At 34.4% G+C, this 23,504-nt stretch overlaps 1 protein-coding gene across 1 annotated transcript in view; it reads right to left on the reverse strand.

Annotated features, from left to right (window-relative positions):
• Positions 1-23,504, reverse strand: part of Lrpprc (leucine rich pentatricopeptide repeat containing) — a 108,180-nt gene that overhangs the window by 60,225 nt on the left and 24,451 nt on the right. The window contains exons 12-14 of the mRNA XM_026385701.2: positions 20,689-20,807; positions 18,024-18,117; positions 15,019-15,085 (exon numbers count right to left, since the gene is read on the reverse strand). Of these exons, the coding sequence (XP_026241486.2) occupies positions 15,019-15,085; positions 18,024-18,117; positions 20,689-20,807 (280 nt within the window). The remainder of the gene's footprint in view (positions 1-15,018; positions 15,086-18,023; positions 18,118-20,688; positions 20,808-23,504) is intronic.

Raw genomic sequence — 23,504 nt, forward strand, 5'->3', positions numbered from 1 at the left:
CTTATCATTTCTGTATCCAAAAAGAGTAAGTTGGTTTTTTTCCAAACAAGTGAGAAAAAAAAGTGAGGCTTCAAGATATTATGAAGATAAAATATTGTACAGTAAAGGGTAAGATATAGTAAAGGCTACAAATAGCTTGAATTCTAAGGAATTCCCTGCCCCACATGCTAAGCAAGCACAGTACCATTGAATTATATCTCCAGCCCAAAGAATCTTAACCTAAGGATGCTTACTACAATTAACAAATAGGGGGAAAGTAGGGAAAAATCAAAGAGTTTGCTAGAGTGAGAAGCTGATGCCCCCCAAATGCACAGTATTTGTTGCAAGACTTCACCTCTGCTGTATCTTGAGCCCCTTTGGGAATCTGATGAATTCTCACATACTGTTAATTTTGTCATGAGTGATGATAATATGAAGTTAAAATATTTAATTTAAAATAAATTGTGAGATATATTCTGGATGTATGGGTGGAATGACCAGAGTTCCAATAATTATTTTTTAAAGTCCAAGGGAAATAAAGGCAGGGAAGAAGGAAATAAATAGATAAAAGAGATTGCCAAAATCTTAACTGTTAAAGCTGAGTGATAGGTACAGAGATATATATATAGTGTGTATATATATATATATATATATATATATATATATATATATATATACATACCATATCTAAATTTTGCACTTCTGTTCCAACTCTCAACTCTCATAAGCTGGTCTTCCTTAATCAATTATTTCATCAAAATACCAACTTATTATCAAATTTTAATTTAAAAGATAATTACTCTCAAATCTGGATGAAGTACCTACAGAAAGCTCAGACAAACTTTCAAAATTATACACATATCTACCAGTTTCATGGTGAATAATACATTTAAAACAAAAACCAAAAACAAAAATATCCAGAATCATTCAAAATCAAGCTTTTTTAAAAGAATAATTAATCAATCTACCTAAGAATAGTAAAAACTTCCCCAATTCAACGCAATCTCACTTTTGAGCCCACGATCCACTGAAACTACTCATGCTAAAATTACCAGTAATCTCAATTCAAAATTCAAAACTTTTTAGTCTTCTTTGACTTTTAAGTATGGAGACTTGTTGTTGACCACTATTTGCTAGTGCTCCTCGTTCCCCCTAGTACTACTTAATCTCATTTAGAAATTATCCTTTCTTACCTCCTTAAAAGCAAGCCTTGATTTACCTATTATCCAGCATTCCTGGGGCTGTAGCTCAGTGGCAGAGCATTTGCCTAGAGTGTGTTAGGCACTGGTTTCTATCCTCAGCACCACATAAAAATAAAAAAATAAAATAAAGGAATTCTGTCCATCTACAACTACAAAAAAAATTTAAAAAATTTAAAACAGCAAGCCTCTATACCAGATTCTACATGTATTACATTTTTTCATTTTTAAGATAATCTTGCATGTAGTTATTTAAACTCCTGTATAACAGAAAATGAAACAGAAAAATATTTTCACTTGGAAGTTCAATAGGCACCTCAATCAATCTCACATATAGTTAATTATCTCTGAATATTGCCTGTTCCCCCATTTACCCATACTTGCACCTTTCTCCCCTTCTGAATACATGTCAATCTTATCTTCATCATGTAAGCCTTTCAATGGCTTAAAGCCATGAATCAGGCTCCAAACCTTCTAATTTAGAAGGAGGTCCTTTTGAGGAATCCTAAAGCTACCATCCTAACTTTACTTCTTGTCATTATTTCATGGCTTCCTAAGTTGAGAACAGATGCACTATTCTCTCAGTCTTAATGCCTGTGCCTGAAATGCCCTTCCTATCCACTGTACAAATTCTTATTTATCTTTCAGTACTCATCTCAGGAACTTCTCGGTACATCTTGCTCTGGCCCATCCATTCCCCAACCTTCACAGAAAGAGATAGTACCTTTTCCTCTAAACAGTCATTAATAACCATGACTAGTTTGTAGTTGCTTTCTTTCTGGTCTCCAACTGTGAACAATCTGGGGGAAAGTGCCAGGGATTAGCATTTAGTACATACTGATACTTAATTCTATTTGTCCTTGATTTACCTATTATCCAGCATTCCTAGTCCATGGTCCACGTTTATAAGCACTAATTTTTTTCAGCATATACAAACTCATTAAGAACTCTTTTAAGAACTTTCTGTTTAAACTTATTTACTGTTCACAACATCTCTGTTTTAAGGGCAATTATCAGAACCCCTATAAAGATGAAGGAACTGAGGTACAAAGTACTTAGTTTTAAAATGTATCCAGGGGTTTTCTGAATTAACTGGGGATACCAGATTGGCAGTTTGCATTTAAATTTCTCCTTCCCTATGCCCCTATGCCCTACTTAGATAAAAAGAGCTTTTTTTTTTCTTTCAATGACACATAAAATAAATGGGAGATACAGATGACTAGAAATAAATATTATATACATTAAAAGTAGTAACCAATTTAGCAGTAAAGAGAATGTTAATTCCCAAGACAGCAGTAAGAAAATCTGGATCGAAACCAATTTATACTATGGAATCTTCAAAAGGGTCAGGTTCTGCATTCCTAAGGCAAAAGGAAAGGATTAAAGCAAGACAACTCCTAGGTCATCTCCCTGAACTCCACATTGGGATACTGCTCCTCTCTGACCACAGCAGAAATCTAAGGATTCTTCTTCAGAGCATAAAACAAAGACCCTGGAAAATTCCAAGTTCAGAAACAATATGCATTAAAAGCTAATCCTTGGCTCTCCCTCATACAACATCCTGAAGACATTTCATTACAATGCCCAAACCTAAGAGGAAAGATAACATGAACACTAAAATCTCAACAGTCACTCAGCTAATCCTGGAGGGAAGTCATCAAGCCCCATTAACACACTCAGAGCTTCTCATCACTTTTTAAATTTCCTACTCAAATATACTAAAGACATTTGGGGAAAAAAATACAAATAAGAACTTGGAGAACAGAAAATAAGCATGGTGAGGAAAGGCATCCAAAAAACTATCACCAATATCCTGTGAGAAAGAAAAGCTTATTATCTATGAAACAGTAAGATGCTATTTTAGGAAAGGACTTCAAGAGATTTCAGAAATAAAAAATGAGAGCAGAAATGAAAAATTCAATGAAAGAAGTAAAAGAAAGAATCACAGAAAGTTGAAACATAGAAACCAAAGCAAACAAATCCAAACCACACCAAACCAATATTAAAACCAACACAAGCTGAGCACAGTGGTGTACACCTGTAATCCCAGTGGCTCAGGAGGCTGAGATAGGAGGATCATGAATTCAAAGCCAGCCTCAGAAAAAGCGAGGTGCTAAGCAACTCAGAGAGACCCTGTCATTAAATTTAAAAAATACAACATAGGGCTGGGGATATGGCTCAGTAGTCAAGTACCCCTGAGTTCAATCCCTGGTATAAAGAGAAAAAAGGCAAGAAAAAGCCCCAGTCCAATAGTTCCAGAAAGAGAAGATTTTAAAAAACAAAACAAAGCAAACAAACAAAAACAACTGAGAACTGAAGAATACAAATGTCTGGATTAAAAGCACCCACTGGGTATATCCAGCACAACAGATAATAATAAATAAGCACAAAATATATAAGATCACTTTATAGTGAAATATCAGAAGATGAATGGTAGAGGGAAAAAAAGCCTTCTATAAGAGTTTAGAGGGCTGGGGATGTGGCTCAAGCGGTAGCGCGCTCGCCTGGAATGCGTGCGGCCCGGGTTGGATCCTCAGTTGGATACCAACAAAGATGTGTCCGCCGGGAACTAAAAAATAAACATTAAAAATTTTAAAAAAAAAATGTTTAAAAAAAAAAAAAGAGTTTAGAGAATTCAAGAGATGATTCTAGAAATTTCTAAACAACTAATTACAAAGTGAAGAGTCCTCAAGTTTCCAGAGATAAAAATTAAAATGGATATAAATTCCTTAATTGTCAAATGTAAAAATACTAGTACTAAGGGAAAGATTCTACAAACTTCCAGAGGAAATTCTACAAAAATAAATTTCAATACTGTAAAGACAGATGATAGTGGACCAATGCCTAAAAAACTCTAAAAGCAAATTATTTCCAACCTAGAATTCTATACACAGGCAAATTATCAACCATGTCTGAGGCTACAATACAGACATTAACGATCTCAAAACACTTACCCTACATATGCTTTTCTCAAGGGGCTCCCAAAAGATGTCCTCCACTCAAAGGAGAGTAACCCACACCCTGTTCCTCACAAAAGACAAGTCTAAAATACGGAAAGTAAAGATTCAACCTGCACCAAAACAAAGAGAATCTCCTGGGTCAAAGTGAAGGAAGCACCCAGGTAAAAAGATAACTAGATGTACAGATTGTGGACCACTGCCCCTGTCACTGCATCTTCCTTTTAACATAAGATAACCACATTTCTTTTTAAGCCTGAGACAATGTTTTGACTATGTACTGATAAAATACTTCCTTTCCCCTTTTTGCTTTGTTGTGTAGATCAGCTAAAGGCATTCATTTCTCCCAGGGAAGTGTTTTACTCTAACCTACTTCTAAAAGTCAAAAAAAGGCCACAATGAGCTTAGATATAGCACACACTTGAGGAATAAATATTTCTGCTAGATATCTAGTATGGCCACAAACTTCCTGAACACAAGGAATCCCACGCTTCTCAAGACTCACCCATACCTTCCCCACTGTCTTCCCTGAAAGGGGCTTTTGTAAACTTTTAGAAATATTGAAGTCAGATCCTAATCCAGAGATTCTGTTCAGATTACATTCTGGAAGACTTTCTAATAATAGCAGTGTTACTTCTTATTGCCAGGTTTCTCTTTACTTCTTGGTTTCTCACAATTAATCAAATCACAATTAATCATATATTATTTGGGGATATATAATAGTGGCACAATTATACTGAAAAGCAAGAGAATGATCCTGTTATGGGCCAGGCTATATGGGCAATGACCAAACAGACTTCATTTTACTCTGAGATTCCATGTCATATAAAAAATCCTCTCCCATGGGAACACCTGGCCTCTGTACCTATTAATAGTTGCTTAGCATAACACGTTTGGCCACACAAAATGGCAAATCTTATACAATGTAAAATTGTTCTCTCTTTGGTTCCCATTTTTCTTGGACAATGTACCCTATCAGAGATTGTCTACCATTCTTTAACTCGTACCCAACAAGGATCATTTGGACCTATTTCCATTCTTCTTTTGATTATGGAAAGTCCCGTGGGAAACACCGAATGTAACCAGAATGAAAATATGTTTCTGGGTATTGTATTGTCTTTCTAACTGCTCAATTCAGCTTCTGTACCCATTTGCCTGCAGCTACGTCAACCTGGATGTGTTTTTTGCCTTTAAATACCTTGAAATGCTCAGGCTAGGGTCTGTTACTTGCAGAGACAGTTTGGGTCCTACAGGGAGCAATCACCAGCTGGCTAATAAAAAAGACTCTCCAATTTGGACAAAGCTGGGATTTGATGTGTTTTCTGAGTGGTCTGCCTCATAACAATTCCACCCAAGACAGGGCAGCAGGGATCACCAGGGAAAGCATCATGGGACTGAGGAGTGGCACACTGAGGCTTTTAAAGTACCACTGACATTCTATTTCCTAATCTCAGTGGTGAGTAACAGGCATTTGCGTTCTTTTCCCTAATGTACATTTCAGCTTTACATACTCCTCTGAATGTACAATATAATTCACAATAAAAAATTAAAAAGTAAGATTTCCAAGGTCTTACAACTAATAAAACAGTAGAGATGTCCTAAGCTCAGGTAATTTGGCTATGAACCTTGGCATTTGTTTTGTGATAAATTAACAAATTAGATTTTGCTAGCCCCTCTGCCCACAACAAGAAGTTTATATAAAGTTGACACATAAAGAGACACATAAAGGAACTACTAATTTAAAAAATGCATCAACAAAACATCATATAAACTATTTTTCTTTCCACTGTACATATAGAAAACAGAGACTAGGGCTGTGGGTTTGGCTCAGCCCTCTTCCTTTGGGGCTAGAACTAGCTCTCCCTGTCTCATTTCTTTGTAAAGAGAGAACATGTCAACTTATTGATTTTCTCCAAGAAACTCAGGGAATAGACTTCTCTCACCTCAGAGTGGGCCTTCGGATGCTATGAAAGGAAGAAATTTTTGTATCAGAAATGATTATTAGAAAATCTTTAATCTGAGCTAGTGTAACACATTATGTAAGAAGTACCATTCATTAAAACTTGCTGGAGGATTTAAAAAAAAAAAAAAAAAGAGTACCTTAAAATCTGGCAGTAAAGTTTGAACTCAGGGGCACCCAACCACTAAGCCACATCCCTAGCCAAATTTTGTATTTTACTTAGAGAAAGGGTCTCACTGAGTTGCTTAGTGCCTCCCCATTGTTGAAGCTGGCTTTGAACTCTCGATCCTCCTGTGCCGCTGGGATTGTAGGCATGTGCCACAAGCACCTAGCTGCCAGGAAACTTGAGCACTTCAGTGGAGCTAATGTCTGATCCTACAAATTTTAGAATCAGAAACCTGGTTTTCAATCAATATATGGAAGGCAGCAGTACTTGGTACTGTCCCCCACTTAGCAAGTTCAGGCTATTGCCTTCGGGTCAGAAAATTTCTACCACATGACTCTTCATATATCCCCAGGTTAATTCTGAAATACTTGTCTTTTAGATATGTTATCTTCCCAACCAAGTTTTAAACTAGCCTCAGAGTCAATTTGTCTCTTAGAAGAGACTTAATACTTTAGCTGTTGAAAGTGCACACTTTTCCATTTGAACTTTGTTAAACTAGTGCGATTGTTAGGAGGAACGAAAAATTGTATTTATTTTAAAATTTCAAGTTCTAGCATTTGACATGAGAATTCACTAACTTATCAGTCAGATCTAAATACTCTTTAAAATGCCCTAATATATAGACTGATTTTTTTGAAAAAAAGGTTTAAAAGAAAAAAATTCCCTAGTAATCTTGAATAACCTCACTCTAAGCAGTATTAAATTTGAATAGTTTTGACTGATGACTTTGCCTATGTATGCTAAAAGATAACTTATAAAATGGAAAACTCCAGAAAGGTATTACACTTGACTGATCTTTAATTACCATTTCCTGAGCTTATCAATACACAGAAATACCAGCTTTCCACTTAAACTACTCTCAAAAGATATAAAGAAAAGCATGTTTCCATAAATATTATGGGATAGCCTAAAAAATAAACCTGAAGCAAATCAGGCTGCAGATTGCTAGACACTACTGTCCTCATGGCACTGAACTACTAGGCAGGTCTTATTAAAAGACAGATAATACTCTAAACATTGCATTCCAATTCTAATTACATCCATGTAAATTATGGGTAACTTTTGATTAACTTATTTTTGGCAGGGAATCACTTTTGGTGAATTAATCTACCTCTCTTTTTTTAATATTTATTTTTACTTGGTGCTGAGGACTGAACCCAGTGCCTCACATATGCTAGGCAAGAGCTCTACCACTGAGCCACAACCCCAGCCCCTCTTTTGTTCAATCTCTTATGTGCTCATGAGCCTAAGAGTTACAGGTAACTTAACATGGACTCTATTGGCAATGACACAGTTGACCTGGGATTCACTGCCACTCTGTGCTCAGTTTTTTCCCAGTCACCTAGGCAATTCTTAAGTGTTACGAGTATAATGGGACCCTGACAAACACAACAGGTGACTGTAACAATGACTGCACTGAATGTACTGGTGAAGGGATTTATAAAAATATATAACATTTGATTTGACATCACATGAAAGAATGGCTTGGCTACATTAATTCTAAGATAAAGGATTCTAATTACATCAGTTATGTTTTGAATTTTTTGTAGTTTTGGGGTTGGGAGGGAAAGAAAGAAATCACCTCATGTCTTAAATGCTTCCAATTATGTACATATTATTATGAATAATGCCAAGTCACCATAACCTAAAATTTTACTATAAGAAAAACTGCTTAACAAAATAAAGTTTTAGAGCGTACATATTTATTTCTAGAAGGGATTAATTAAACTTATTTTCACTAAGATTATGGCAAGAACAAAGAAGGATTTGCAACTGCCCAAACACTAAGCAGGCCTTTTGTTAAATATATTTAAATTTTTATTAATATGTGGCTATTTGCCAAGAATCAAGTAAGCATTTAAGATGCTAACAAATAGGGAAATAACCAAAAGAGGATTTAAATGAGGATAGAAGCAAAGCACTTAGCTTGGTGCGGTTTACAAATAAAGTAATCTATTTTCCAGTATTTTCAACATATCTATTCAAATAAAAATAATCTCAAAGAACACATAAATTCAGCAATGTAGTATTTAATTCAATGACTTTAAAACACCAAGATTCTCACAGCTTCCAGTCTCCCCTTCTCCCCTATAATGCTATTAAAAACTCTTTTCTTGAAGATAATCAGATAAAAATCTTTTATAAAAAGATAATAATCTTTTCAAAATTCTAAAGTGAACACCCTCTTTCTTTAGCCCTCTCCTACATCTCTGTAGTTTACAACACTAACTACAATTTCCTTTTGTAAAATTTCTGTAATTAAAATTTCCTTTCTTCACTGGCTCCTTCCAGTTACCCTGGATTTTATCATAGCTTTCCTTCCCAACTCTCTACAACACGATTTAAAAAAAAACAAAAAAAACCCACAGAAACAAACATACAAACAAAAAACTCAAAATCACCTATTTCACCCACGATACAGGATAAACATCCCTAATACACAGTATCTTACAAACTGGTAAGAAAAAGCATATGATCTAGTAGAAAATTTAGACAAAGGATTTTTATAGTATTTCAAGAAGAGGAAATCCACATGGCCAGTAAGCAGATAACATGTTTCAACTCTGCTTAACAGTTAAGACAATACAAAGTATCTTATACAATAAGATATCATTTCTCATACATCAGTTAGGTCAAAATTAAAAAGCACTATAATGTTCAGTACCTCCAAGGATGCAGGGAAATGGATACTCTCATATTCTGCAGTGAAATTGCTAATATAATCTAATACAATTTCTTTTTAAAGTAATATGTCAGTAACTAATAAAGACTATGTATACCCTTTGAAATAGAAAGTCAGTTTCTCTCTCTCTCTTTCTCTCTCTCTTTGGGGAGTACTGGGGATTTATCCTACTAATGTTTTACCACTGAGTGACATACTCAGGTCTTTTTATTTTTTTTTTGTTTTGAAACACAGTTTCAATAAGTTGCTGAGGCTGGCTTCGAACTCTCAATCCTCCAGCCTCAGTCTCCCAAGTTGCTGGGATTACAGTCATACACCATCATACCCAATGAAAGTTTCTTTTTAAAATTCTAGCCATTAAGCGGGGGAAAAAATATGTGCATATAGAAACACATACACAAACACAAACAGATATGTGCACTTAATATCTACTGCAGCACTTTGGGTTTTTTTGGCAATGGTAAACATTAAAAACAGTATGAGTCCATCAATAGGGAAATTATTGAAAAACAACAGTATAATTTTACTGGGGTATACTATGTATCTTCTGCAGGCATTAAATGAAGATTGAAGAGTAGTATATAAAGTGTAATACCACTTTTATTTTTATAAAAAACATAAAACCTCAAATATTTTCTCTAGATGCCTGTTTACAGAGACAAACATGGAAGAATACTTAATTTTTCTTTGTTTGTTTTACTTTGGTTTCTACAACAAAGGCTTTTATAGGGGCAAGGGAATACTTCAAGAACCCTTTTGGATTTAAGAATCACTGTTCCTTGGGCTGGGGATGTGGCTCAAGCAGTAGCACGCTCGCCTGGCATGCGTGCGATCCTCAGTACCCATACAAACAAAGATGTTGTGTCCACCAAAAACTAAAAAATAAATATTAAAAATTCTCTCTCTCTAAAAAAAAAAAAAAAGAATCACTGTTCCACCCTGTTTCCCTCAATACCTTCAATCACTCCCTCACTGGTGATACCCAAATCCAATTCTCATCTCCACCAAATAGCATTATATAGAAAACATAAGGTTATCCCAAAACTGATACAGTCAAAGTAAGCTACTCCTCCTTCTCCATCCTGGTTAATGTTCTCCTTATCACCAACTTCTAATATCATCATGGCCTGTAAACTTAACTTCCACAGTTTCTTATACATCCCCTTATTATTTCCACTGCCAAAGTCCTAGTTGAGTTCTAACATCTGTGCAGAAATGACTAAATATTACAGGTTCAAGAGTGCTCTCCGTAGAAAGGTCTATTTGCAAGACTGGCCTTTGGCTGGCATATGGGAACTTAGATTCCAGGAGACTTCCCCACCATTCACTAAGTATTAAAGAGTGGCTACTGTGCCTGACTTGTTTAGACTGAACACCTACTTTCCTTCCAGAAATCTGGAATTTTGGTATATGCTAAGTGGAGGTACTTAATGACTGACCCAATAAAAACCTGGGATTTCTAGGCTCCAATAAGCTTCCCTCATAGACATTTCATATATGTTAAAACAACTTATTCCTGGAAGAATTAAGCATGTCCTAAGTGACTCCACTGGGAGAGGAATCTTGGAAACTTGTATCTGGTTTCTTTTTAGTCTTTGCCCCATGTGTCTTTTCCCTTGTTGATTCTGCTTTGTGTCCTATAATAAATCTCAAAAATGAGTATGACTATAAGCCGAATATTTGGTGAATCCTGTGGGCACACCTACCCTACGGAATCACTATACATGATGGTGATCTTGGAGATTTCTGTCATGTCATCTCCACTTCTCTGCAATGATGCAATACAGCAGGGAATACATTTGTCTCCTACCTCAAACAAGTACAAAGCCAGAAACAATGGTTTCAGACATTGGACAACAGGCAGAGGAAAAAGTGACATCTGAAGGAAGAGAAACATGCATGGTAAATGCCAAAACTACCCCAGCTCTTTGTCTGGGAAGTTTCTAGGCCCCAATTCAATAAGAAAAAACACAGAATCCAATGGGTTTCCTGAGATGAGAATCCAGAAGTCAAGACAGTCAGAATTCATGGGTTAGAGAACCTCAGAGAGGTCAACCTGAACAGAGCATCCTCTGGAAATCTGGAAAAAGCTGACTTATTCTTTAGCTGAGAACTTATATGCACATTTGTGGGAGGAAACACTCAAGCCTAGTGAACTACCTCTGACGCACTCACACACTCCCAATGAGAGCGCCAGAATGATTTCCAGAATTCACACAAAGCTCTCAGAATAGTTCATACTCCCAAAAACCTCAACATAAATAGCCCATCAGGAAGAATACCCAGGATATTGCCTCACACCAGTTTAATGGAAATAATCCTAGACCAAAAAGGCTGCTCTGGTCCTGCCTAACAAAGTATAAAAGCAAGCAACAGAGAACTGTTTCCAAGCAACTTAACTAAGAACAAAGCTCAAAAATTTTTAAAGGGATATAAGAAAATCCAGCATCCACCAGTGTGAAATTAACAATGCCTGGCATCCAATAAAAAATACAAAACAGAAAAGTATGACCTGCAATCAATAATGAGGGAAAATTAATCAAATGAAATAGATCCAGAAAAGACTCAGGTAACAGAATTCATAGACAAAGACATCAAAACATTTATCATTAATATTATTAGTATATTCAAGAAGAAAAAGCCTAAACATGTTAGAGTCATGAAAGACATTAAAAAATCCAAAATGAATGTCTAGAGATGAAAAAGACAGTGTCTGAGGTTGAAATGTCTTCTCTAAGTAGGCTCCACACCACACATTAGCCTACTTTCTTCAGCATAAAGTGTAATCCAAATAGATGCCACAAAAATCTGTCATAAAATCTAAAAAAAAAAAAAAGATATTTATGTTCTATTCAGAACCTTTAATTACTCCACCTTACAATGTCTTAGGTTGCCTAATTCTCAGCATACAATGAGAAGCAGCAAAATTTTAAGTGTGCGCAGGCTACTGAAGGTTAAGTATACTTCAGGTTATCAAGGGCACACACAGACACCCACAATTACAAGACAGACATGATACTGTTAAACAGTAGAATAAGGGAAGATACAGCAACCAAAAATATTTACTACAGGAGCAGGTAGGTGTATGGATTTTAATGAGCAGGCCACTAAAACCTCAATGACTGATCTAGGTAAACAACAAAATATACCCTTCAGGTTTTGGCTTTTTGTCCATCACACTGGGTCAACTTATAATATAAGTACTTTGAGAAGTCTAAGATCTGTGAATTAAAATAAATGCCATTCAAACTGACTTAAAAGTATAAGGTTAATAAAGTTAAAAGAAATACCCACCCAGGACATAGAAGTGAAAAACTCTTTCAAGTCTTCAAGGAAAGTTGTATGAAATTTTTATTACATCTTATTTCATAATACATTATGAACTTTTATTTTAAAGAAATATTGCTCTGCTAGCATTTTTATTCACTTGATTATAATTCTATACTTTTCAAAATTTAATTTTAAAGGCACAGACCTTATCCTTTTTATAAACATAAGACTATCACTGAAAAGAGTAGAACTGCATTGACTAAAGAAAGAGCAGCAACACAGAATCTCAACTACTTGTTTGACCTCTTGACTACTATGGAGGTCAAAAGTCATTAACATTATAAATACAGAATGAAAGGCAAAATTAGAAATTCATCCTTTCAGCAGCCACCAAAGTTGACAACTGATTCAATGAAGATACACTGTCCCCAAGTAATACCCCACAGATTTCTTAGTAATTACAAAGGAGATGATGTTCCTTTATGAGGGGCGGATGTGGCGATTATCAAATTAACCAAGTGCTACAACCCTGAGTGCACCCCAAAGGCCATATGTTAAAGGTACCACTGATCCCCAGAGTGGTGCTTCTGGGAGGTGGTAGAATCTTTTTTTAAGAGAGAGGAAGGGGGGGGGAAAGAGAGAGAGAGAGAGAGAATGAATTTATTTATTTATTTATTTTAGTTCTCGGCGGACACAACATCTTTGTTTGTATGTGGTGCTGAGGATTGAACCCGGGCCACAGGCATGCCAGGCCAGCGCGCTACCGCTTGAGCCACATCCCCAGCCCATGGGAGGTGGTAGAATCTTTAGAAGGAGGAGCTTGGTGAGAAGTCCTGAGGTCACTGGAGGAATGCCCTTAATGGAGCATGCCCTCAAAGTGCACTATGGGATTTCAGCCCCTTCCTCTTTCCCTTTTGCTTTCTGGTCATGAGGTGAGTGGTTTTGCTCTACCGCACACTCCCATCATGATGTACTGCTTTTGCCATATGCCCAAAGCAATGGGGACAATCAATTATGGACTGCAACCTCCACAACCATAAGCCAAAATAAACCTTTTTCTTTTTGAGTTAATTATCTCAGATATTTTGATATAGGGATAATAAAAACTGACAAACACACCAAAATGATCCAACTTAGTTGATGGCATCAATGGATACCTGATATTAATTCCCTGAGGTGATACAATGAGAAGTACCCATAACCTATGCAATCTTGATAAAAATATTTAATCTGAGACTCATCATGAGAAGAAAAAAATATCAAACAACACAAATAGAAAATATAAGAGAGGGTAGCTAGCCTAGGCTCTTCAAAAATAGGTTAGTGTCATTAAAAGGGTGGGAGGGGAACAAGGGAATTATTCTGAATTTAGAGAATAAAAAGAAACTGCAATCAAATAAAATGCATGAATGTAACTGAATCCTCAGTCTAAAAGTAAAATACCTATAAAAGCAATTTTTAAAACGGGGAAAATCCAAACATGGACCATGTATATTAGATGATGATATAGAAATGCTAATATTTTAGGATACTGATATTATTGTATAGATTATACCTTATTGTTAAGGGATGTTTGCTGAGAGATCCATTAACATTGTAGTCTGGCAAAAAAGAAAAATTTTTTTTGTGTGTGTGTGTGTATGTGTGTAGAATAAGACCATCTGAGAGAGAAAGCAAGTAAATGTGGCATAAGATCAATAATCTGTGAATATAGATAAAAGGCATGTAGGTGATTCATTTACTGTTCTTTACAAACAACAAAATTGGAAGATGCTATAGTTTGGATAAGGTTTGTATTTAGCCCCCAAAGGTTCATGTGTTGGAGCTTGGTCAATAGTGTGGCAATATTAAGAGGTAAGGTTAATGAGAGGTCCTTATGTAACTAGGGACATGCCCTCTGAAGAGATTATAGCTCTCTCTTTAGAGCTCTTGCCAGAGCAAGTTAAATGAGGGAAGCCAATAGCAGAATTGCTGTCTTCCTGTTGTGTGAAGTGCCTTCCCTCCTATACTCACTCCCATGATGACATAATCTTCCATGATGTTCAAAGCCAAGAGAAGCCTCACCAAAGAGCTGAACCAAATCTAGCATTATTATGCCTTTGAGTCTCCAGAACTATGAGCTAAATAAACTTTCCTTTATAAAGTTAGCCTGCTTCAGATATCTCATTGTAATAATAGAAAACAAACCAATATGGAAGGGAAAGATCATTAACATTATTTGAATACATAGACCACACTTAATAAAAGTCACCTTGTAATTAAATAATAAACCGAATATCCATGCAAATTCGCTATAACTTCAACTTGCTTTTTCCAACTAGCATTTTCTGGAAACAGGATTTTTCACCAAAGCTCTATTTCTTGAAAAATATGATATAAGAGGATGATGTTCCTTTATGAGGGGCAAATGTGGCGATTATCACATTAACCAAGTGCTACAACCTTGAGTGCACCCCAAAGGCCATATGTCAAAGGTACCACTGATCCCCAGAGTGGTGCTTCTGGGAGGTGGTATGGCTCAGCGGTAGAGCACTTGCCTCAAAATCCTCAGCACCACATAAAAAATAAATAAGAAAAGATATTGTGTCCATCAAAAAAAAAAAAAAAAAAACATGATATAAGAGACTGCATAAATTCAATTCAACTACTTGAATAATAGAACAGATAGGTTGTTTCAGATAGTAAGATCTGTTGTTTCTTGAATCTTACTATCTGTTGTTTCAGATAGTAAGATTCAATAGATCAAAAGAACAAGAGACATAAGTACATACTCAGACAAAGAACATTTAAGTTGATCATCTTACCTCCTAAAGCCTAGAATCAGGCTACCTCTCAAAGAATTAAATGAAAAAGGCTCTGTATTTGATTCCACTGCAAAAGAAAATAATCATCAATAAATCTCAGGTCAAAAAACAATAAAAAAATCATGAGTTACCAACTTATGCACACGCGTGTGTGAGAGATACTGGGGATTGATCCCAGGGATGTTCTACTATTGAAATCCCCAGTCCTTTTTATTTTTTATTTTGAGACGGATTCTTGCTAAGTTTCCAGGGCTGTCTTTGAACTTGCAATCTACTTGCCTTAGCCTCCTGAGTAGCTGGGATTACAATACTTTTACTTTCAACTGGGAAATTTTATTTAAAAAATTTTTAAGTGTTTTTATATCAAATTATTTAGATAATATGGTAACAAATATGTACAATATAAACTATTTTTTAAAGCATCTTATTTCATTTTCATAAGTATGTACAATTAATGAATTTATAACTATTCCTTTGCATAAATGGTAATTACTAATGTATAAGCATTCTCAAATCACTCTGACACACATCTGAGGCTGAATGTTACTGGATACTGTCACACTATGGAAAGAGACTGAAATGACTTTTGTCCTTTAAACAGAAAAAGGTCAAGTTCTTTTCAGAGTAATGTTGGGTTCTCTTGAACCATTCATACTTCTCATTCCATTTTCTTCCATGATTAATAACTGCACTGACACAAGAGTCATAAAAAAATAGGTCTTTACCTCTATTATGTAATTGATTTATACTGATTTTCACCTTTCTGAGCATTTATTTGCTTATTCCATTTGGCATTTAACAGTCAATAATTCATCTCAATGCTGACATCATAAGCCTGATTTGCTTAGAATCAGGCCCTGTACTAATTCTTCATACGAGTTTTGCCATAACTAGCAAGAAATCACTATTGGCTCTCCTGAATTATTTTTCCCAGCAATTATACTATCATGTTTTAAGTAACTGATTTAATAATTTTCTATAAATGTAATGTGGCTTCTAAATAATTCAAGGTTAGTGGAATGAAAGAAGAATTCAAAGTAAAGACAAATTCTGGAGATAATAAATATTGTTTATGTGACTCTTAGTATTATCTGATTTAATTTTTTTAAAAACTCATGGGAAGAAACAGTAATTTTAAAAATTTATTTTGGCTCACTTACATATAAATAAAACCATCCCAGATCAACTATTATATCCCTTGAACAAAAACCCTATGGCTATGGTTTCATAGCATTTGAAAATCTAAAAATCTTTAAAATGAGCTGTACTTAGGTACTCAAGGAATTTTAAAGTGGATACAATCACAGGCCTCTCAGTAACCTTTAATTTTGCTTGATCAAGTTAATTTGCCATTCCTATATTCCTATAGATATGAAAGGGAAGATATATCCTAGTCTCCCACAAACTTGATCAAGAAAATCCATCTATCCTATCTAATATCTGATATTCCTTGTGATGTAGTAGCTAATAGTTCATATCATAGAGCAGCCAATGAAAATAAATCCAAGGTGAAGGGAGGGTACTTAAAAAGTTAACTCATATATTATATCTTTAGCCTTCTAGTGGCTGGCATTGTTCTTTTTCAAATTTAATAAACAACCTCTTAAAAATGTTTTTCAGACTATTCAAAATAGTATTTCATACAGTATTGTGAAGTTTTTTGCCTTATAAAGGTGGTCAGAAACATCTCAGAAAGCTGGAAGGCTGCTGACACAAGGTATCTAGTTTCATTAGCAACAAAGAAAGTCTGAAAAATCAGGAGGCTGACAATAAAGTGGAAACGATGGTATGACAAAAGGAAAAGGCAGCTCTCAAGTATGCACCTTATGAGCTAGATTCCTCCACTAATGTTTCTCTGTTTTTATCTTGTCAGCATAGAAAAATCTATATATTATATAGAGTGGAAGGCAAAATCAATATGCTCACATAGCAGCAAGTATTACACAACCTTTGACTCAAATAACTATTACTTTAACTATCTGATATAAAGAAATAGGCTTGTACTATTTGAAGATAATTGTAACTTTGGAAAATGAAAATATGACAACTGGACATGTTGCCTTTCCCTTATACTATTAACTACTGTTCATTAATGAACTTTTTATTTTATTTTATTTTAGCAGTAATGAACTATTTTAAATGATACATACGCAGCACATACACACCTAATAATCTGGTTTCTAAAAAGCTTCCACCTATACAATTTGAATATACATTAATCAAATCTAGCTAGTGGGAGCTAGAAATTATTGTTTGTGTGTTGGTTTTAAATGATGTTATTTTCCACAAGTTCTGAAATATGTCTAGTAACATCATGGATATGTTTAAAAATGAAGAAATTAAGATAAGTTTTTTTTTAATTAATAAAAATAAAATATGGTATGGGGAAAAAATAGTTAAAGTCAGAAAATCTTGCTTTTGACTCAAAGCACTACTACTACCTTGGGCAATTCATGTAACCTCACTGTGCCTTTTTCCATCTATCATTTGAGGCAATTTTATTAAGAAGTGACGGGCAGTAAAGCATCCTAGCAGTTTTAAATGTACAGTAAACATTTGCAGTGTTTTTGTTAAGAAAACCTAGGACATATCTTCACATAACTTAAAGATCATGATAGATGCAAATGTGAAAAATACTTTCAGAAACTGTCTCAACTGATTTTCACAACAGCCCCCATAGAGTAGATAAGTAGTACCATTCCAATTTAAGGAAAGTAAAGCAAAGACAGGTTGACATCTTCTAGGTCACATACCAGCTGCTGAATTAAAAGTAGGACCTGAGTCTTAAGGGTTCCCAGTCTAACCTCCACTCTAATACCATCTCCAAGCTCCTTCCAACTTTAAAAATTAATTCCAAATTATTCACAAGTTCAATCACAAACTGATTTATCAGTCTGACTTTAATATAAAAGCTTTCTTGCTTGCACTGCATGAGCTACCTGCATGCCCTCAACTGTAACTGAAATTGATACCTGTCAAATTTACTGCTAAAGCTGCATACTTACAAAATGATAAAATGTAGTCCAAGTTCCCATTTACAGCTTCACTTTTCAATTCAGCTTGAGAAAACGTACTACTTTCAGGTAGACATTCATTTTTCTAGGGATAAAGCATGTATCAGCAATAATATGCCTCAGTTAACAATATTTTAAACACATCATTCAAATTTCCTACATTCTGAATATTGCTTTTTATCACCATATTCTGATAATATAGCTTTTAAAAATGATCTTGTAGAACAATATAGAGATCAAATGAATTTTAGCAAAAGTTCTGTAGTAGAGTTCCAACATTTTAAGTTGAATGCTTAACTTAAATATCAGTTACACATAGAGTTTTCTTTCTAGGAAGACTTTACTATTGAAAACTAATATTCTCTCACTCAGGACAAAACAAAAATTCAATGCATAGAACTAAATGATATTTTGGGACATATCATGACATAAAGATTAAACATATTTAGCTGGGCATGGTGGCATGCACCTGTAAACCTAGCAGCCTGGGAGGCTGAGAAAGGAGCATCATCAAGTTCAACGCCAGCCTCAGCAATTTTGCAAGGCCCTAAACAACTTAGCAAGATACTGTCTCAAAATAAAAATTAAAAAGGGCTGAGGGTGTGGTTTAGCACTCCTGGGTTCAATCCCCAGTACCAAAAGGGGGAAAAAAAAATTAAACATATTTAACTCCAAGTAGTTCTTCACTTGGTGCAATATTATTTATTTAACAATTTAAGTATAGGAACAAAATCGAGCTCAAATAAACTTATAGAATCATTTTACAATAGCACAAGATCAAAAACCATCTGAATAATAAATAATAGACAATGAATAAAAATAAATTGATATATCCATACAGGAAAATAGTATATAGGCATAAAAAAAATTGTGAAATTACGGTATGAAATGGAAAAAAATAGTTTGCTGGATAATATGAATAATATAATCTAATTTTTGCTAAGAGATTTCTAAAGCATACTCATATGTAAAAGAATACATATGTCGACTGCATGACCAATATGATTCTGCAACATGTACACTCAGAAAAATGAGAAATTATATCCCATCTGATTCAAATGTATGATATTTCAAGGTCATTGTACCGTCATGTGTAACTAATTAAAAAAAAAAAAAAGGATACATATATCAAGCAAAAGGAACAGTGGATGAGTCGTGTAGTTTTATCAATTAATAGCATTTTATATTTTAATCAATGACTGTGTATTATATAATTTTTTAAAAATGATATATATATTTGTTAATGATTAACTAATGATACAATACCATCAGCAATAGCAATACCATCAGCCCTACTAACCATTTAACAGAACTTATTTCTGAGCCAAAAATACTTAACACTGAAATTTCAGTAAGGAAGGAAAAAGAGTTAAAATGAGAATAAATATAAGCAAATTTAGGAGAAACTTCAAAATCATACCTCCCTAAAATACCAACAAAGCACAGGCACAGTGGTACATGCCTGTAAACTTGAGAGGCTAAAGTGGAAGGGCTGCTTAAGCTCAGAAGTTCTAGACCAGCTTGGGTAACATAGCAAGACCTCATCTCAAAAAAAAAAAAAAAAAAAAAGAAAGAAAGAAAAAGAAAATGGAATCTTGGGTTATATTTCTTTCCTTCTTTCTTTTTGGTACCAGGGATCAAAATCAGGGTGCTTAACCACTGAGCCACATCCCCAGCCCCTTTTTATTTTTTAATTTTGAGACAGAATCTCACTAAGTAACTGAAGGCCTCACTAAGTTGCTAAAGCTGGCTTTGACTTGTAATCCTCCTGCTTCAGCCTCTTGAGTCACTGGGATTACAGCCATGCACTACCATGCCAGGCTTGGGTTATATGTCTGCAAAGAAAGAAAACATTTAGGGAAATGTTTTAAAATTATTTTAACAGTAAAATACCTATGGCATAGGCTAAAAATACTCTGCTAAGAAATTAGGAGGAAAGGTAAAGACACTCAAGATATAAACACTAACATTTAGAGGACTGTAATTATGTAATTATTTCTAGGAAAGGAAGGAACACTGCAACATTATTAGAAAAATCAAGGCATTATGTGAATAACTGCCTAGGTTACAGATTTTTTGAACAAAATACTTTCTATTAAGTACTTGCTGCTCTGCCATGCTGTTCCTAATTGTATAGCACTTTGTTTTCAAAGTGAAAAATGCAATCCTTGCACTGTCCAAGTCAATTTCTTCAAGCGCCCCTTTATCAATGCCTTGCCTATTCTGGTGGAGATAAGAAGTACACAGCAGAAAAATAATGTTTTGAAGTCAAACAAAGATTATTACAAGAAAAAAACACAAGACTGATAAATATATTATGGATGCATTTATGAAAATTCATATAGAAATGAAGAAAGATTCAAAAACTGAAAATTATAATTGCATTTTAGGCTGGGACTGAGGAGTGAATATTGTTTTATTTTAACTTTTGCTGATAATGGCATATTGTCTTTACCAAAAAAACAAAAATGCTGCTTTGCCTTTCTAAGTTAAACCACTATATATACTAGCTAATATTTTTAGAAAGCTTTAAAAAATTATTCACATGACCACTTTTAGTTCCTAGCTCAATTATGTCTTCTTTTGGTGACTATCAAATATTAAGGTGGAAAGACATTCTTCTCAATTACCCAATTAAAACTACACTTGTACTCACCTGTAAAACAGCACGTACTGACTTTATACTATCAAAGGCTGGAAACACATAATTTACATATGTCTCCTGATCAGGATTTATTCCCATTTCATGCATTCCTTTGAGGACATCAATTATACCTGAAAGATAAAATACAGAAGCACAGAGATGAACCTGGAAGAAATTAACAAAATGTCAGAAAGTTCAGTTCAATTATTTTCTGAATCATAATGCAGGGAAATTACTTAGCATTTTGTTTGTCTAAAAGAGAAAGCTGAAAAGCTAGGAAACTGGGAGGTATATGATGATAAATTTTAAAAATTCTTTTTTCATCTCACTCTATTAAGTTAGTAGCGAGTGCTAAGAAAATATCCTTAAAATTATGAGTATTAGAAAACTTAAAACCATTAAACAACATGCCTAACATTTCTAGCACCCCAACAGAATGGATCATAAAACATCATTGCTATCATGCAGGATGATGGACTCACACAATAAAACATTTGCAATGGGAAGGGCTTGGGGAATGGAATAAGGGGACCTGTCAAACAGAAAACCAGTTTCAAAAAGTGTTTTTGATTAAGCATTTAAGTAAAAAGTACTCTAATTGTTACCATCCCCTGACTTCATATTTTATAATATAAAAATAAAAAATGAATAGAGAACAAATGATCTAATGAATTATTGTCTTACCATATTTAAAACCTATTCAAAGCACTGGTTATGTAGCTTAGTGGAAGAGTACGTTCATCACATGCGCAAGCCCCTGGGTTTGATGCCCAGCGCCACAAAAACAAAACAAAACAAGGACTAATTTAAAAATCTAGTGAAATATTCCTTTCCATTCCCCACTCACAAAAATATGTTTTAATAACTTCTTAAAAGATCATTCCATATTTTCCAAGCTACAGTTAGCTTCAAATAGTACAAACTGATTTCTTTATATCAGATTCAATTAATTCTATAAAACTAATAACAGTTTAATAAAAAGGACATATTTGTTTACCTTTTTAAAACTTACTACTTTAGTTGCATTACTTTCATATTATTAAAACTTCTCCTAAAAGTTTTTGTTTCTGAAATACAATGTCCCCTACAGAAAAATTACATATCTAAAAAATTTTATTATATAATGTGCTCTAGTACAAATGATTATAAGTTCCCACTGAGTACAGAAAGATACAGGTAAGTTTAACTACATTATGAAACATCTTCACATTTGTTTAGATAAGATTCAGATTACAGATCAGAGTATTTTAACTTTTGAAGAGTTTTATACTCATATAAAAAGTAGAAACAGCCCAATGAAACAGAATAGAGAGCCCAAATATAAGCTTACACATACACAGTCAACTAATTTTTGACAAAGACACCAAGAATGCACAATGAGGAAAGAATAGTTTTAGAATAGTGCTGGAAAAATTGGATATCTACAGGCAAAAGGATGAAACTGGACATTTACCTGATGGTATACACAAAAATCAATTCAAAATGGATGAAGGAATGTTAGTAACAATTACCAAACCATCAATAATGACCAATAATCAAAGATTAAAACTGTAAAACTCTTAGAAGAAAACTCTGGTCTTGGCAATGATTTTTTCTCTGGATTTGACACCAAAGCACAGGTAACAAAGGTAAAACTCAATAAGTGAGACTGCAACAAACTAAAAAATTTCAGGATGCCAAAGAAAGCAATCGACAAAATGAAAAGATAGCTACAGAATGAGAGAAAATATTTGCAAACCACTTATCTGTATATATGTCAATATCTATAGCCATATCTATGTGTATCGCTATCTATCTATCTACGTTTCTACATATTCAGGTCCTTTGCCCATTTTTCAACTGGGTTGTCTCTTTTTTTGCCATTTAGTAATATGAGATATATACATAGACATATATATTTACTACTATATATATAGAGAGATACTACTATACATATATATGTATACTATAAGTAGATCTCGTACTACTGAATGGCAAAACCCAGACAACCCAATTAAAAAATGGGCAAAGGACCTGAATATAGATTTTTTTCGAAAGAAAGCATAAAATGGCCAACAGGTTTATGAAAAAATGTTCAACATCACTGAATATCAGGAAAATACAAATCTAAACTATGATATCACCTCACACCTATGAGAATGACTATTACCAGGCTGGGGTACAGCTCAGTGATAAAGTGTCTGCCTAGCGTGTGCGAAGCCCTGGGTTTCATTCCCTATACTGAAAAAACAAAACCAAATAAAAAAACCCAGAATGACCATAAAAGGTAAAAGATAACAAACGCTAGTAAGGATGTGCAGGAAAGGGAACCTTAGTACACTGATGGTAGGGATATAAGCTGATTTGGACATTATGGAAATCAGAATGGAAGTTCCCCAAAAGCTCAATAATAGAAGTACCACATGTCCCAGCAATCCTGCTTCTACATAAATTTACAAAGGAAATAAAAACAGTATCTTGAAGAGATGTCTGCATGCCATGTTCACTGCAGCAATACTCACAGTAGCCAAGATGTGGGAACAATATTCTGTTGACAAATGAATGGATAAAGTACAAATAAGTACACGACCAAAGGAACTCCATATCATATACAACCACGTAATGGGATCCTAACTGGAACAAGTTACACTTTATTCTACTTATATATAGTATGTCAAAATATATATCTAGAAAGAACAAGTAAAAAAGAAAGAAAGAAAATGTGGTGTAATAATCTGGCTGGGGTTGTGGCTCAGTAGTAGAACACTCACCTAGCACTTGCAAAGCCCTGGGTTCAATCCTTAGCACACATAAAAATAAATAAAATAAAGGTATTGTGTCTAACTACA

This window comes from Urocitellus parryii, chromosome 12 (assembly GCF_045843805.1).
Source record: "Urocitellus parryii isolate mUroPar1 chromosome 12, mUroPar1.hap1, whole genome shotgun sequence".
NCBI classification, from domain to species: Eukaryota; Metazoa; Chordata; class Mammalia; order Rodentia; family Sciuridae; genus Urocitellus; species Urocitellus parryii.